Source organism: Rhipicephalus microplus, unplaced genomic scaffold, assembly GCF_043290135.1.
Source record: "Rhipicephalus microplus isolate Deutch F79 unplaced genomic scaffold, USDA_Rmic scaffold_18, whole genome shotgun sequence".
Classification (NCBI taxonomy): Eukaryota; Metazoa; Arthropoda; class Arachnida; order Ixodida; family Ixodidae; genus Rhipicephalus; species Rhipicephalus microplus.
Window position 1 is genome coordinate 5,299,133 of NW_027464591.1, and position 14,519 is coordinate 5,313,651.

General features: G+C 46.7%; 1 protein-coding gene across 1 annotated transcript in view; it reads right to left on the minus strand.

Moving 5' to 3' along the window:
* Positions 1-5,758, minus strand: part of LOC119178648 (speckle-type POZ protein) — a 35,155-nt gene extending 29,397 nt beyond the window's left edge. The window contains exons 1-2 of the mRNA XM_037429870.2: positions 5,426-5,758; positions 2,159-2,349 (exon numbers count right to left, since the gene is read on the minus strand). Coding sequence (XP_037285767.1) covers positions 2,159-2,349; positions 5,426-5,435 — 201 coding nt within the window. The 5' untranslated portion in view covers positions 5,436-5,758. The remainder of the gene's footprint in view (positions 1-2,158; positions 2,350-5,425) is intronic.
* Between the last annotated feature and the right edge of the window lie 8,761 nt (positions 5,759-14,519).

Here is a 14,519-nt window from a genome sequence, read left to right on the forward strand (position 1 = left end):
GTGGTCTAGTGGCTAAGGTACTCGGCTGCTGACCCGCAGATCGCAGGATCGAATCCCGGCTTCAGCGGCTGCATTTCCGATGGAGGCGGAAATGTTGTAGGCCCGTGTGCTCAGATTTGGATGCACGTTAAAGAACCCCAGGTGGTCTACATTCCCGGAGCCCTCCACTACGGCGTCTCTCATAATCATATGGTGGTTTTGGGACGTTAAACCCCACATATCAATCAATCAATCAAGCCCCCTTGGCCCTTGGGCGTCAGAACATGCGATTATCATAATGATTTCATGGTTTAAAGCCGGTCACCCACTACAGACAGCGCACACGCTACTGCACCTATTCCCTTAAGGCCCCTTAGTGGGTGCATAGCGATTTCGAAAAGGTTTCGTGCACAGTTTGAAGTATGCACTAGGGATAGAATATCACTATCGCGTTCAATTCTTAAAGGCAAAGCTTTATGCACCCCTAATTTTGAACTATCATCACAAAAACACCATCAAAGCATAAATACAGTTAAGTTGTGCTCACACTAGTTCCACTTATTTGCCCTAATTGGTGATAGGAGGTGGACAACAGGAAACGCTTGTAGGTGGGGAGAGAATCGCCCTTCCTTCTTCTGTATGAACCCCTTCATAAAAGGCATGCTCCAAGCAGCAATTCTTGTCTTTTATATGAGATGTCTCTTATAAGCAGCGGAATTTTCATAAACGGCATCTCGGCTGCATTTTTCTACCAACCCATATTTTATTGCAGGCACACTGGTGTCTCTTATACCCATTTGTCTCTTATATCAGTGTCTCTTATAAAGGGGCTCAACTGTATTATACACAAATAATTAATGCAAATACAACAAACATGGCACAACAGCGAGGACAACTGGGCTAGATGGTGAACTGGCCCATTAAAAATAATTTTAGTGCACAATATACAAAAAACACAGAGATACAATGGGGCAAGGCATTTCTACCATGTGCTAGAATAGTTTTAAAGACGTAATAAACATGGCAGAGCAAAGTATAACACATTAAACATAAAACTTTCAAAATGCTAAAATTCAAAAGATTTGTTCCCAACCTGGTGGCCATACACCTCTTTAAGCAGCCATGCATGAAACTGGGGCAATGCTATGTTAGGATGCTTTGAAATTGTTCAATCATCTGTTCACATAGTATATATATCTGTACACTACACAATATGATGGCATGATTATGCGCACACCCTGTGTCACAGTTCAGTCATAAATGTCTGACCAGCTGGGACGACGTCTGACGACTTATGGGCCCATCCCAGTAAACCAAGCAATAAAGCTTTCTAGTTGGTAGCACTGACAGTTAGGCGAGTTGGTGTGGGTTCGTAGTTAGCACGAGGACCAGCGCCCGTCCTTGCGTTTTCATTGTTTTGTGTCCCGTGTTTTTTTCGCCGTTCTTTACAGTTTCCAGTTAGCTAGTTCAGAACCACACAACATATCAGGATGCCTACAAGTTTACAGTAAATTAAATACGCCTGTGATTAAGCATGTGATGCAGTGGAATTACATTGCAATTTCAGTGCAGTTATTGAACAGTAAATAGACTGTGTACAGTGAATGACCACTATCGAACTGAACCTAAGGGTACTGTGAAGGTACTGTTGCACTGACTGACAACCTTCGTCACAATGAGTATAGAGCTGACTTAAGCCAGTCCAAGGTTTGCACGCACTCAGAAGTGACTGCTTTGCCTAGCACGCCACCAAGCACACCTACACTTGTGCTCCAGTAAACAAAGAAACACGTCGCATAGCACAACACGAGAGAAGGCGTGTTTGTTTTTAGTGCCTAGTATTTTAGGGGCCCAGCTTGTCATCCATCCACCCTCTGATTTTGCATAGTCAAGCAATGGTCAGTACTGGCCTAAAGAAGGCTAACAATGCTCAAAACCAGTGCAAAATAAACCAAGTCTAAAATAACAAAAATATTCATTACAGAAATAACCAAAAATATGTTTCTAAAATATTCAACTGATACTCGCACCGTGCCAAATGGCGCCACCGCATTGGCAATTGCTGGATTGCCCGTAATACGCCCTACTTCAGCTTTTGCGGTAGTGGAGCTACGTTGAGCACAAGATGCAAAACTACATCAAAACTAATGCAAGATCGACAACAGCACAGGTTATTTACCAGTGACGAATCCTTTGGGAACTCTTCGCTGAAGAATGTACCGCTTTGGAAGAACTGGCACTTGCTGAAGTTCTCGATGGTCCAGTGGTGCGAGATGCATTCAGTGTTTATGCGGCTAGTAGAGGACGTTCGGCAGCTAAGCGACGTCTTCGGAGTTGCCCCCGTAGCCCGATCCTGAACAGGACCTTGCCCTGCAAATTCATTCAAATAGTGCTACATATCAGCAGGCATTCACGAAATTGACGTCAGACTTTTCCCAGGCTACACTGCGAAAAATTCCGCCATCAGCACCCCTACCGATGCGCTGGCCATAAATGGATAGTGCTAGGAGAGCCGTTTGCAAGCAAAAAACATGCATAGGCCCTCCTCTTTCATTGGTCTTGACATGCGGTTTAATGAATATCAAGTAACTGGAAAGCTTCTTCCTTCAATCCAACCTCGCTTCAGAAAAGTAGGAAGCTCATCAAAACAAACTGCGGGTACAGTGCGAAAGATGTTTCATTTATTTCGGCGTACTGCAACTGGCAATTTAAGAGCAAGTGAGCAGCGCAGGACATCCGAGTCCAAAGCACTCCGACGTGCGTTCTGTAATGCCTAAGCTTATACATGCACATGATTCCAAGGCCATGAAGTGCATACACGAGGAATCTATCTCACGATCAGTGGTACGAAGCTTGCTTTATCCGGCACGAATAGCCCTGGTGATTTTCGCCTTTGCAGTTCTTTCTCCATCGATCTCTCCCTTCCTGCGCGTTGTACCGTTTTATTACGCATGCTAGAATGTTATCTTGCCGGTTGTCATCCGCTTGTATATATTGCTATATAGTGGGGATACATGCGTGTCCACTTTCTCGCTGTACAATGAAAGGCAAAACTGAGGCCTCCGAGATAGCTCCTGCAATAGCGGAGACCAACAGCAAGAAAAACATGATTGTGGTCGCGATAATTTTGCGATTTACCTGTATGACGTACGTGTTCGCATTTCCTAGTTAAAGCCAGAAGAACTTTGAGCCTTCAAAGCCCTACGTGCGTAACCCCATGTGGTGGCGACACCTCAAAACTATCGGTGGTCGCGACATGTGCGATGTTTATCACTCTCGTCACCTGTCTACTGCTGCACGGCGTGCACCGCGGTCAGAGGCTCTGTTTAAATCAGTTACCACGGTTCTCCGTCAGAGTAACTCAAAACAATAACAAGAGACCTACATTTTCACACTTTTTTATTCAAACGGCTGTGAAGAATGCGAGTAATTCGCTTACCCAACACGTTCGCAACGGCCCGTTTACAGCGTTCACACCGCGCTGCTTCGCAAAAGCTGGGGAATTCAGTAAAACTGTAGTCCTTTACATCCGTGGCATTTCACAACACAACAGTTGCATCGACGGGGGTCATTTTCCGTAGAGCACAGAGCTATTGCGTCTGCTCTTGTTTTCACCATCGTTCTGGTGAATGAACTAGCAAGCACTTCACTGCGGTTCAGTGATGCGTACGACCAGTGGAGAAAAATTCGTAGCTTTCTAAGTGTTCAATGTACAAATAGACCTAATATTTAGCTCAATCAATGTTTCTAACGCTGTAGTTGCACCTTATTGCGCAGCAAACTCTGCAAGGGAGTCAAGCTTTGCATTACTCAAAACTGTGTCAACAGGTGGCGCTGCGTGCGCAAAACTTGGAATTACTGTATATGCTAGCATATACAGTAACTCCAGCAAAACTCTAGCGTTTGTTGGGTTTTCTTCCCCTTTGCTGAGCGCATCCGTTGGGATGTTTTTTTTCCTCTCATTTTTTTGTTCTTTATTCTTTATTTTTCTTTCAATCTTTTGTCCTTTTTATTTTGTATATCTGTGTGCTAGAGTGTCTTTACATATATAAGTTGAAATTATTCTTACAACTATAAGAGGCCTGTGACGACATAAAATCATGAATGGCGGCATGGCGAATTTTTGGTGACTTTCGGCTTAGGTGTTGACTGAGTTATACTTCAATACTCAGTACCTTCAAAACAAATGGGCAACAAAACTGTTTCTTTCGTAGTTTCAGACCCACCAGTACAAGGTGCACTTAAAGCACAATTTACTATGTCTGTCTTGTTTCTCGTGTGTATCGCTATCTCCCAATTCACCTAAGGAGGTACTGGCACACCAGTGCGTCTGCCAGCAATTTCTCAGCAATGGTTAGGTCAGTGGACTGCTTCGCGTGCAGCAAGACGGTGGTATTATACAACCTTTTTTAGGTGCTTTCAAAGCTATAAGCTTCATCAAAGTTTCGCTTCTGAAGCGGCTAGGGGATGGTAAGGCTTTGTGTTCCGACCACAGCTTTAACTGTCTTGAACAGCTTGTCGACTTCTTCTCAGATGTACTACCCCCTAATTTTGTATATTCGTGTGGGCCAACAAGTCCGCCTTCAGAAATTGCAGAATGTACAGCGTATGTACGACCACCCATAAAGCATTGTGCAGTGATTGCGACAATTACGCAATATTTCCACATTTATATTCGTTGTTTCGTAATTAAAATATTCGATTATTGAATACATGATTTCACGGCTAAGAAATTATCTAATTCTGCAGGAGAGCTATGCAAACCATACACCTGTTGTTGTAGTCATAGCTTTCTCCTGCATTTGCTAATTACCGGAAGCCATCACAAGCTTTGTTATGAGGCGCTACATTCAGGGACGCTGCTAGTGCATGCATGCCCTTTTTCAGTATACCCATGGTGAAGCAGGTGATCTGACTGGCTTTGATAAACGTCAATATAATTTAGGTTTTATGGATGGTGCCGTACTCGTTGAGGTTATACATGATTAGAAATTTTAATTACTACGCAAGGCACACATATGAAAAATGGCGACATTTTATGGCGAAATTTGAAAAAAAAAATGGCGACTTCTGGCTACATTTGTTAGTTTTTGGCGAATTTCATTCGAAAGTCAGTGGCAACCCTGCAAAAACATCATGTGGTCTTTGGAGGCCTCCAAATCCAGATCTCGGCGTTTCGAAATGAAAAAGGAGGGAGTGTTCTGAAACAATCATTTCACGTATTTCTAGGTACATGATTCCCTGATGACATCGCGGCTAATCGCGCACAAAACCTGCGCTACGTTGAGCCAAGTGCGCAATGATGACCGGGAGATTGCTCTGCAAGGTTCATGTACAGCCATCAAAACTAATTCCGTTTATAGAAATGTGAAGTCATCACAACGATTTCGGTTAACACGCAGCTGGAACATGGTGGCAACACTAACGCTCGCACGAAGACGCTTACCTGCCTCCATTGGTTCCGAGCAAGATGGGCAATGGAAGCGACGTACTGTGGCCGTAGGCGACTCAGTCTAGCTTATGAGAATCGATGATCACTAATCAGAATGTCATAACCTAGTAGCGAAAAGCAGGGCGGTGCGCATAGCAGCGATCGAATTTTCTCACGGAGATGTCCCGAAGAAATTTACGACAGTGCGGAGTGAATGCTTGAACGGAGAGGATGAGTTCGCACAAATACAAATTGCCGACGCGAATGCGCTACGTTGATATAAACAAACGGCTGTTACAAAACAGATTCAGCGACTCTGCTCGCACAAAACACTGCGACAGCGCTAAAACAGCGCTTACGAATCGCAGACTCGCAGTAGTTCTTCAATATACCCTACACGGTCAAGTGGCGCCCGAGTCGATAGCGGAAAATGAAACTCTTGCGTTCATTAGCCGCACATAGCGCTGTTGTCCCGTTTACTAACTGACGCAGCGCATCGAAATAGCAGAAAAGGAGCACAGGCCCCTGTAGCTAGCATTTTTGGATATTGAGGGAGCGCACGATAGCGTGGTTCAAGAGGAATTGTGGGGACTAGTGGACACACTAGGCGTGGAACATGTAGTCACTAATCTTTTAAAGGATATCTATAAAGGTAACAAGGTAGTTATAAAGTGGGAAAAACAGGTATCCAAGCCTGCAGAGGTAAAACTGGGGCTTAGGCAGGGGTGTCCGCTGTCCCCCTTGTTATTCATGATGTACCTACAAGGATTAGAGGCCAAATTAGAGGGAAGTGGATTGGGCTTCAACCTCTCTTTAGTCAAAAAAGGAAAACTTATTGATCAGGCACTACCAGCATTACATTACGCAGATGATATAGTGCTAATGGCCAACAACAAGGAAGATTTGCAGAGATTGATGGACATCTGCGATAATGGGGGAGATAGGTTATATTTCAGATTCAGTAAGGAAAAATCAGCAGTCATGATTTTTAATGGTAACGAAGGTAGTGAGGTTAGAATACAGCACATCACGCTAGAGATAACAGATAAATACAAATATCTGGGCGTATGGATAAGCAATGGGGCGAGTACCTAAAGGAACACAAAATATACGTGACGACTAAAGGTAACAGGAATGCAGCGGTGATAAAAAAAAACAAGACACTGTGGAATTACAATAGTTATGAGGTTGTGAGAGGAATATAGAAAGGGGTCATGGTTCCTGGTCTGACGTTCGGCAATGCGGTCTTGTGCATGAGATCAGAAGTTCAAGCAAGATTAGAAATTAGGCAACGTGCAATAGGTAGGCTTGCTTTAGGAGCTCATGGGAATACACCAAATCAGGGAGTACAAGGTGATATGAGATGGACATCATTTGAGGGCAGGGAAGCTAGCAGCAAGATAAAATTTGAGAAGCAATTGAGAGAAATGGGGGGGGGGGGGGAGCGTTGGGCTAGGAAGGTTTTCAGCTACTTGTAAATGAAGGATGTCAATACAAAATGGAGGAAGCGAACCAGGAAATTTACTGGTAAATACTTAGAAAACAGCAGGTGGCCAAACCAAAAAGAACTATCGGTTAAGAAGAAAGTGAAGGAAACGGAGACTGATATGTGGATAATGGGCATGATTAAGAAGTCCGCACTAGAGATCTGTCGAACATTTAAGCAGAAAATTGCCAAGGAAAGGATCTATGATAATACTCGGGGTAGTTCTCTACTGTTTGAAGCCAGGACGGGAGTTCTGCGAACCAAGACATATCGGGCCAAATACGAAGGGGTAGACACGGTATGCAGTGCGTGTGGAGAGGAAGAAGAAACTGCCGAACACTTGATAATGTTCTGTAAAGGGTTTCACCCTATAGTTCAGGATGATGGCGCAGAGTTTTTCAAAGCACTGGGGTTTAGGGACCGGGAGTGCAAAATAGACTTTAAGCGGGTAGACTTAACTAGAAGGAGGTTATCTGATTGGTGGCTAAAGTCAAGGCACGACTGAAAATTAAACTCTTCACTGCAAAGTACAAATCCTCAAACTCACTTTTTAAAGAAAAAATTTAAATCTAGTTTTTGGTTCATTAAGTATTACGGCTTGGTGGCGCTAGCCACCGCCCAATCTAAAGGGTACAGCCATGTTCATCCATCCACTTATCTATCCTAACGGCTTGGTGGCGTATTATGGCTTGGTAGCGCTAGCCACCACCCAAACTAAAGGGTACCGTACAGCCCTATCCATCCATCCACCCTAAAGGGAGCCTTCATGTGCGCCTTTTTCTAGTGTACCCACCACGGAGGAAGGAAAAAGTTAAGGAGAGGGCATGCCCAGCCGGGGCAGGGCGTAAAAAATGTGGCGGAAATGACATCACGGCGGCCATAGTCAGTAGGCACAATAGCGGCGTTGTTATGGTTACGTGTTGCGCAGTGAAGCTGGTCTAGCAGTGAGCGGCCGCGGCTGGCGGCGGAATGTGTGCCGCCCCAGGGCTCGTGATGAGCCGTGGCGGACAATATCTTAGCTCTGCGCCGCGTTATTGGTTACGCAGTGTTCGTCTGGCTGTTACATTACTCTTAGCAACGTTTTACAAATCTCTTTGTCCATCACGGGGTTCCAACAGTGCGTAGAACAAGTGCATATCCATGTGTCGTGTGACGCAGTTAGTGTTCAGCGAAATGGCGTTGGGCACCATGACGAAGCTGAATGACGACGAACGCCTTGCAGGTCAGTGACGGTTGAGCAGTGCTCCTGCTTGTGACAACGAACGACGCTGTTGAGCCCAGCAAAACGCCGTGAGGACCATGTGCACATACGTAGTTTCGTGTGTACAGTAACAACTTGCATGTGCGTATTAAAACACATTTTCTGTTCCGCTTGGTACACTCTCCACCAGCATTGCATGTAATCTCAACGTAACAGCAACCACGTTCAACTGTCACTAGCACCGTGCTCAAAATCACCACGGTCGCAGAATGCTGACGCAGGTGAGTTTCACGCGGAACACGGACATAGTGGCAGGACGCTGCGTCAGTCGCGTGGCGGAATGCAACCGTAGAAGGCGCACGACCGATCGTGTTGTCTGTACAGTTGCTGAATTAATGACGTGAAAGCACTCGCCGTTGTCAGTGCATCTAGCGCGCGTTCTTTCGTAGTTGCTTCGTTGTCAGCGAGCTGTTACTCTTTGTTATTACTCGGACGAAGCGATTTCGCTGAAGGTGTCCCGCTGGCTCTGAGTGATGAGCCCAGTTCCATTAGTTTCGGATCGTCACGACACACGCGCTGCGCAGCCCACGTGCTTTCCGAGCCGGAGAGGGAGTCGCGCCTTCTGCTTCGCATTCATATGTAAACAAGAGAGGAGAATTTGCCTACTCAATATGGCCGACTTCCGGCTTCATCGCGGCTTCACAACGAGTGACGTCAGGGCCTCTCCTTACCTTTTTCTTCCTCCGTACCACGGAGGAGTACCACGGAGAGTAACAGCTCGCTGACAACGAAGCAACTACGAAATAACGCGCGCTAGATGCACTGACAACGGCGAGTGCTTTCACGTCATTAATTCAGCAACTGTACAGACAACACGATCGGTCGTGCGCCTTCTACGGTTGTATTCCGCCACGCGACTGACGCAGCGTCCTGCCACTGTGTCCGTGTTCCGCGTGGAACTCACCTGCGTCAGCATTCTGCGACCGTGGTGACTTTGAGCACGGTGCTAGTGACAGTTGAACGTGGTTGCTGTTACGTTGAGATTACATGCAATGCTGGTGGAGAGTGTACCAAGCGGAACAGAAAAGGTGTTTTAATACGCACATGCAAGTTGTTACTGTACACACACAACACGAAACTAATGTGCACATGGTCCTCACGGCGTCTTGCTGGGCTCAACAGCGTCGTTCGTTGTCACAAGCAGGAGCACTGCTCAACCGTCACTGACCTGCAAGGCGTTCGTCGTCATTCAGCTTCGTCATGGTGCCCAACGCCATTTCGCTGAACACTAACTGCTTCATCCGCGTCATCCGCCGCACGACACATGGATATGCACTTGTTCTACGCACTGTTGAAACCCCGTGATGGACAAAGGGATTTGTAAACGTTGCTAAGAGTAATGTAACAGCCAGACGAACACTGCGTAACCAATAACGCGGCGCAGAGCACAGATATTGTCCGCCACGGCTCAGCACGAGACCTGGGGAGGCACACATTCCGCCGCCAGCCGCGGCCGCTCACTGCTAGACCAGCTTCACTGCGCAACACGTAACCATAACAACGCCGCCATTGTGCCTACTGAATATGGCCGCCATGATGTCATTTCCGCCACATTTTTTACGCCCTGCGCCGGCTGGGCATGCCCTTTCCTCAACGTTACTAGACTAGGTTCAGTTGCCAAACTCTCCGCCGACGCCGGGCTTCGCCGGTGTCTCCACTTTCAGTTTGTCCGACAGATGGCGGGAGCGTTTCATCGAGATCCAGCTTTCTCAGCTGCTGCGCCTGCTAGGCGCTATACGGGCGCCGAATTAGCGCGTTTCTTCACGCGTAACCAGATGGAAAACTACAAAAATATCACTGCAACACATCCTAGCCACTGAAGCTCCTTTTATACTTGTATCAAAGCATGCAGCGCGACATGCTTTCGAGTAACGAGTTCGAAGCTGCCGAAAACCATTTGTCGTTTCGCTGCTTTTGCGCATGCCCTGCTTTTTTTACTATCCGAAAATGCGCCGTTGAGAGAGAACGCACATGCTGCATTAGTATTGCGTCCGATTCATGCGGAAATAAGAGGTGGCATCCCCCTGCCCGTAATCATGACGCGGGGGGGGGGGGGGGACCGTTTTATCTACCGGCGATGGTAGGATTCGTTTAGTTCCCAGCGGCGTCTTCGGCCATCTGGGCTAGTGACACAAGGCCTGCGTAAGCGGGTCTGTGCTGAGCAGCGCGGCCTCCCACTGCTTCTCATTCGTGATTTGGAATAAAATGGCTAATAGTCTATAGGGGTTTTTCTTCGCAGGGCCAAATCACATGCAAAGTAAACGCTTATTCATGCATCTTGGCAGGCACAGAATGACCACTGCAACTAGCAATTTAGCACGAATTAAAAGTTAACAAGGTAAACAGCTTTCGTTCAGCGGTTTATTCATAAATGCACTGGTCTTCCATTTCAGACCACACTGACCAACAGTACTGTACAAGATGTTTTAGCAAACCGGTCCACAACACTGAATAACAAACTGGTCCAGGAAAGCAACATCCCAGCAATTGTTTGCATTGCTGCAGTCCAGAGAAAGCACATTTTTTCAAACGGGTATTCACAAAAGCTTAGCACGCTTCCTGGCAACTTTAACTTGCACACTTGTGTCTGTGTTGCCGTAGGAACCTTGCATAAAAATGCATGCGGGTGACCAGGTAAAACTTTATGATGCGTGCAGAGAGCTCTTCAGAATGAACACCACATCCGACTTGTGCAAGGCTGTGTCCTTGTGTCAAATCTTTGACAATGCACCAAAACAGGTCTCCAAACACTACGTTGTCCCTTGTTCTTTCCGTTATGGCGCTCTCAACATCGGTAAGAAGTGACGTCAAATCTTTTGATGGCAGCTGGAGGGCACCCGGAACAAAAGACCGCATCTCTGTCAGAATGGCTGCAGATGGTACGTCATTAGTAGCAAGAAGAGTAGCCTTACAGTCCCCGCAGCTTGAAAACTTTTCTGCTTTCTTCACTACGTATCCTGCCAGGTAGTACAGAGCAGCATCGTGTGGAGTTGGTCGACCATAGTCGTGCTGGTTTGCATCCTCTTCTGGCAGCTTCTCCAACACAATGCTGTGCATGAGCTGTCCGAGCTTGTCTTCTCGCTCCTTCTTCTGATGAAGGACTTCCAGCCTCTTTGAGCTCAGGCTCTCCTTTATGGTGACGAGAACAGGATCCGCATCGCCAGTGCAATTTCCTTTTGTCGCCATCTTTAAAGGAGTGTACAGGCTCAAAAGCCTGAATATTTGGCCGAAATGTACTATCGTAGGGTGATCTTCGTCACCACCAAACGACCTCACGACTCCAAAAAAGCACTGGGGAGAAAAAAAAAACTATCAGTGTGAAGAGCAAAACAAGGAATGCAAAATTACATCAAAATGAATCCTAAAAATACCTACTTCCAATGGGTCCTGGTTCAATTTTGCAGTCAGCACATATCTCACATCCTTGTCAAGAAGCAGGGTGATTATGTCCAGAACTGACATCAACGTGACTCGCAGAGATTCCGTCGTCAACTGAGATGCAAACAGCTTTGTGTTTTTTTCAATGCTGTTCCTTTCGGTCTCATTCAGCATGACCAGGAAGTCTTCTATCACCTGTAGCATGGCAGACAAATGCCCCTTTAATATATTCGACTCATAGTATAACACAATAAGCATAAGGAAGCCCATTACCTTGATCTTGGGCGAGTTCTTACGGATGCCGGTAGCAGGGTGCTTGGCGTTAAGGACATCAAATAGGTCGTTAACCTGCATCGTGAACATTTCAGTTCCCTCACTGTCCTTTAAGCCCGGCTCACGCTGCTCTCTGTAAAACTTCATCCCAATGGCGACGCTCCTGCTGAATAACTGAAACAAAGGTTTAAAAAATCAAGTATTTGCATTTAGAAAACTTGAATAAAAACTAAATGTACGACACCGGTTAGGTACCTGTGTCGCAAGTCTGACATTCATCTTTTCCAGCTTGCTTGGCTTGACGTGCGAAGATGTGAACTTTGGAACAATCTTGAGGTGGCTGTCCTTTTCAGCTTCGTACAGGTGCACGTAGTGTTGAAAGTTTATGCAGTTGGTGCCAGCCTGGTAAAAAACAGCGAGAAAGGCATAAGTAAATTTCATGTAGGCTATTTGAGCAATCCCGTTTGAATTACCATTGCATATGTGTGTGTCAGGAGATGGTTTCTCACACACTTTATGATGTGGGGTACATCACATAGGAAATGAAGAAACCGTCCGTCTTCAAGCGTCGGGTGAGGAATCTTGTTGACAGGGTGGTGTAACTTTCCAGATATGCCAAGATGTGTCCACATTGATCGGTTGTTGCCTGCACCATCACTAACAACACCCAGAACTGTTGCACCATGGCGCTCAAGTTGCAGCACCGACTCCACAACAATCTTGGCCAACACAGCCCCAGGAGCTGCCCCCCTAGTGGCGAAACTGGCAATAGGCTGAACCCAATTGTGAAACAAAGGGATGAACATCAGTACAAGGGCATGGTCAGCCAAGGTGGCCTTGCATTTCTCTCCGGTGTTTTCAAACTCCACTCCCTCTCTCAGCTTGATTTCATCCAGCACGAGCGTACCACACTTCTCAACATCACGCTTGCTTGAAAAGAATGCCTCGAGCGCTTTCAGGACCACTTGATTGTAAACATACTCACAGGGTACACCTGAAAGCACCTGGTTAAGTCGACTTGTTGTTGGTAAGGGAAGCAAATTCATCTTGCGTATCAAATTGTAGGCTTTGGGGCTTGAAATGTGGAGAAGAAGGCAGTTGAGCACCCAACTTCTGGTGTATCGCACACCCTGTGGTCCCTTTGCTTCCATTTGTTTCAGAGACATCTTGAATGCTAGTTGTTGAAGAGGCGGAAGTGACATTAGATGCTCATTGATTGATGAGGATCTTTCGCTTGTCAATTTCTCTTTTAGTTCTGCCATATTCTTCATGAAAGACACTCTTGCAGCAGCTGCCCTGATGGCTTTCTTTTGAAGGTTTTTCACCTTTTTCTGTTTGCACACCTGCCTTTTTTGCTTCTGAGAATTCTTTTTCAAAAGCCTGTTTTTTTTCATTGCGGCAGAATGAACACGTTGACTGCTTAGCTAGTGCCTGGCATCTGAGTGAAAAACCAGTGCTGCTTTGCACGTCGTATCCGGAGCATGCATGAAGGCTGTGCACTTTGTTTATCAGGTCACTAAGATCTAGCATGGCCTTAATGCTGACGCTCAGAAAAGCCTTCGCCTCGCGGCCTCTCGCACTTGCAGTTGCCACTCCGTCACTGCTTACAACGACGCACTTTTCGATTTGCGGCGCCTTATTTGCGGAGGTCAGTGTGAAAAATGCCGCAAACTTACCGCTGCCGTTTTCCTCAGTGATTCTTTGCCACGATGGTGGTAGCTCAACGCATTCCATTTCAGCAAACGACGGCGCGGATGGCTCGGGCATATCGTCTACCACGACATCGGCAGGAATTGTGCTGCAAGAAGCTTGTGACTGCGGTGATGCTGTTCCTTGGTCAGCGTTTCCATTGCTTTCTCGCTGCCGTTTCCGCCTCTTCTCCGCTGGCTTTGACAAGTACGAGGGCAAGCTCGGGAAGACTTTAGGAAGGGCACCCTCGACGAGACTCCACTTACCCCTCGGGATTTCAACAGTTTCTCCGTTGATCACGTGCACGTACGTTTTGCGAATGTCCTGATCGTGAAAGTGGATGGAGCATACCCTAGACTTCGTTGTGAGGTCTTTGTCTGCGCGGGGTATCGCCCTGTTCCAAGCTGCGCGAAGTCGCTCGTCGCTGGGAGCGGAGAAGAAATGCCGGACCGACGGGCTAGTGTCGTTCCGGTACCCGCTTGTACAGCCAGGTACGCAACACGTCGGCATGATTTGGTCGGCTTAGGGGCACCCACAGTCACCCACAGCACTGCATCGAACAAGGCAATCGATACGTTCAGGCAAACACATCGGTCTGAAAACGCGCACCACATAAAATCACCCGGCGACTGCCCAAACTGGCTGCGCAGCGCGGCTGGCGAGGCGAAATCCGTGGAGCCGGTTGCGACTGCAGCGCCAGTGGGAGCAGTATCGGTGGCCGTTCCGCGCAACGCAACGAAGTTTGTAAACTGAACCTATTCTAGTAACGTTGCTATTCTAGTAACGTTGCCCTTTCCTTACCTTTTTCCTTCCTCCGTGAGTGTACCTGTGTGAGAGACAACAACTTTATTAAAAATAAACAAACATCAGTCCTATTTCACTACCTGGTGTACTATGGTGATTATAAGCCAAGACGTCATTATGATCTGAACAACAAACAGAAAGTTATCTGTCTTTATATTTGGGAGAACACATTTGGGAGCCATGCTACGCCGAGTCCTCGCGCTCGGTGAATTTTTGCG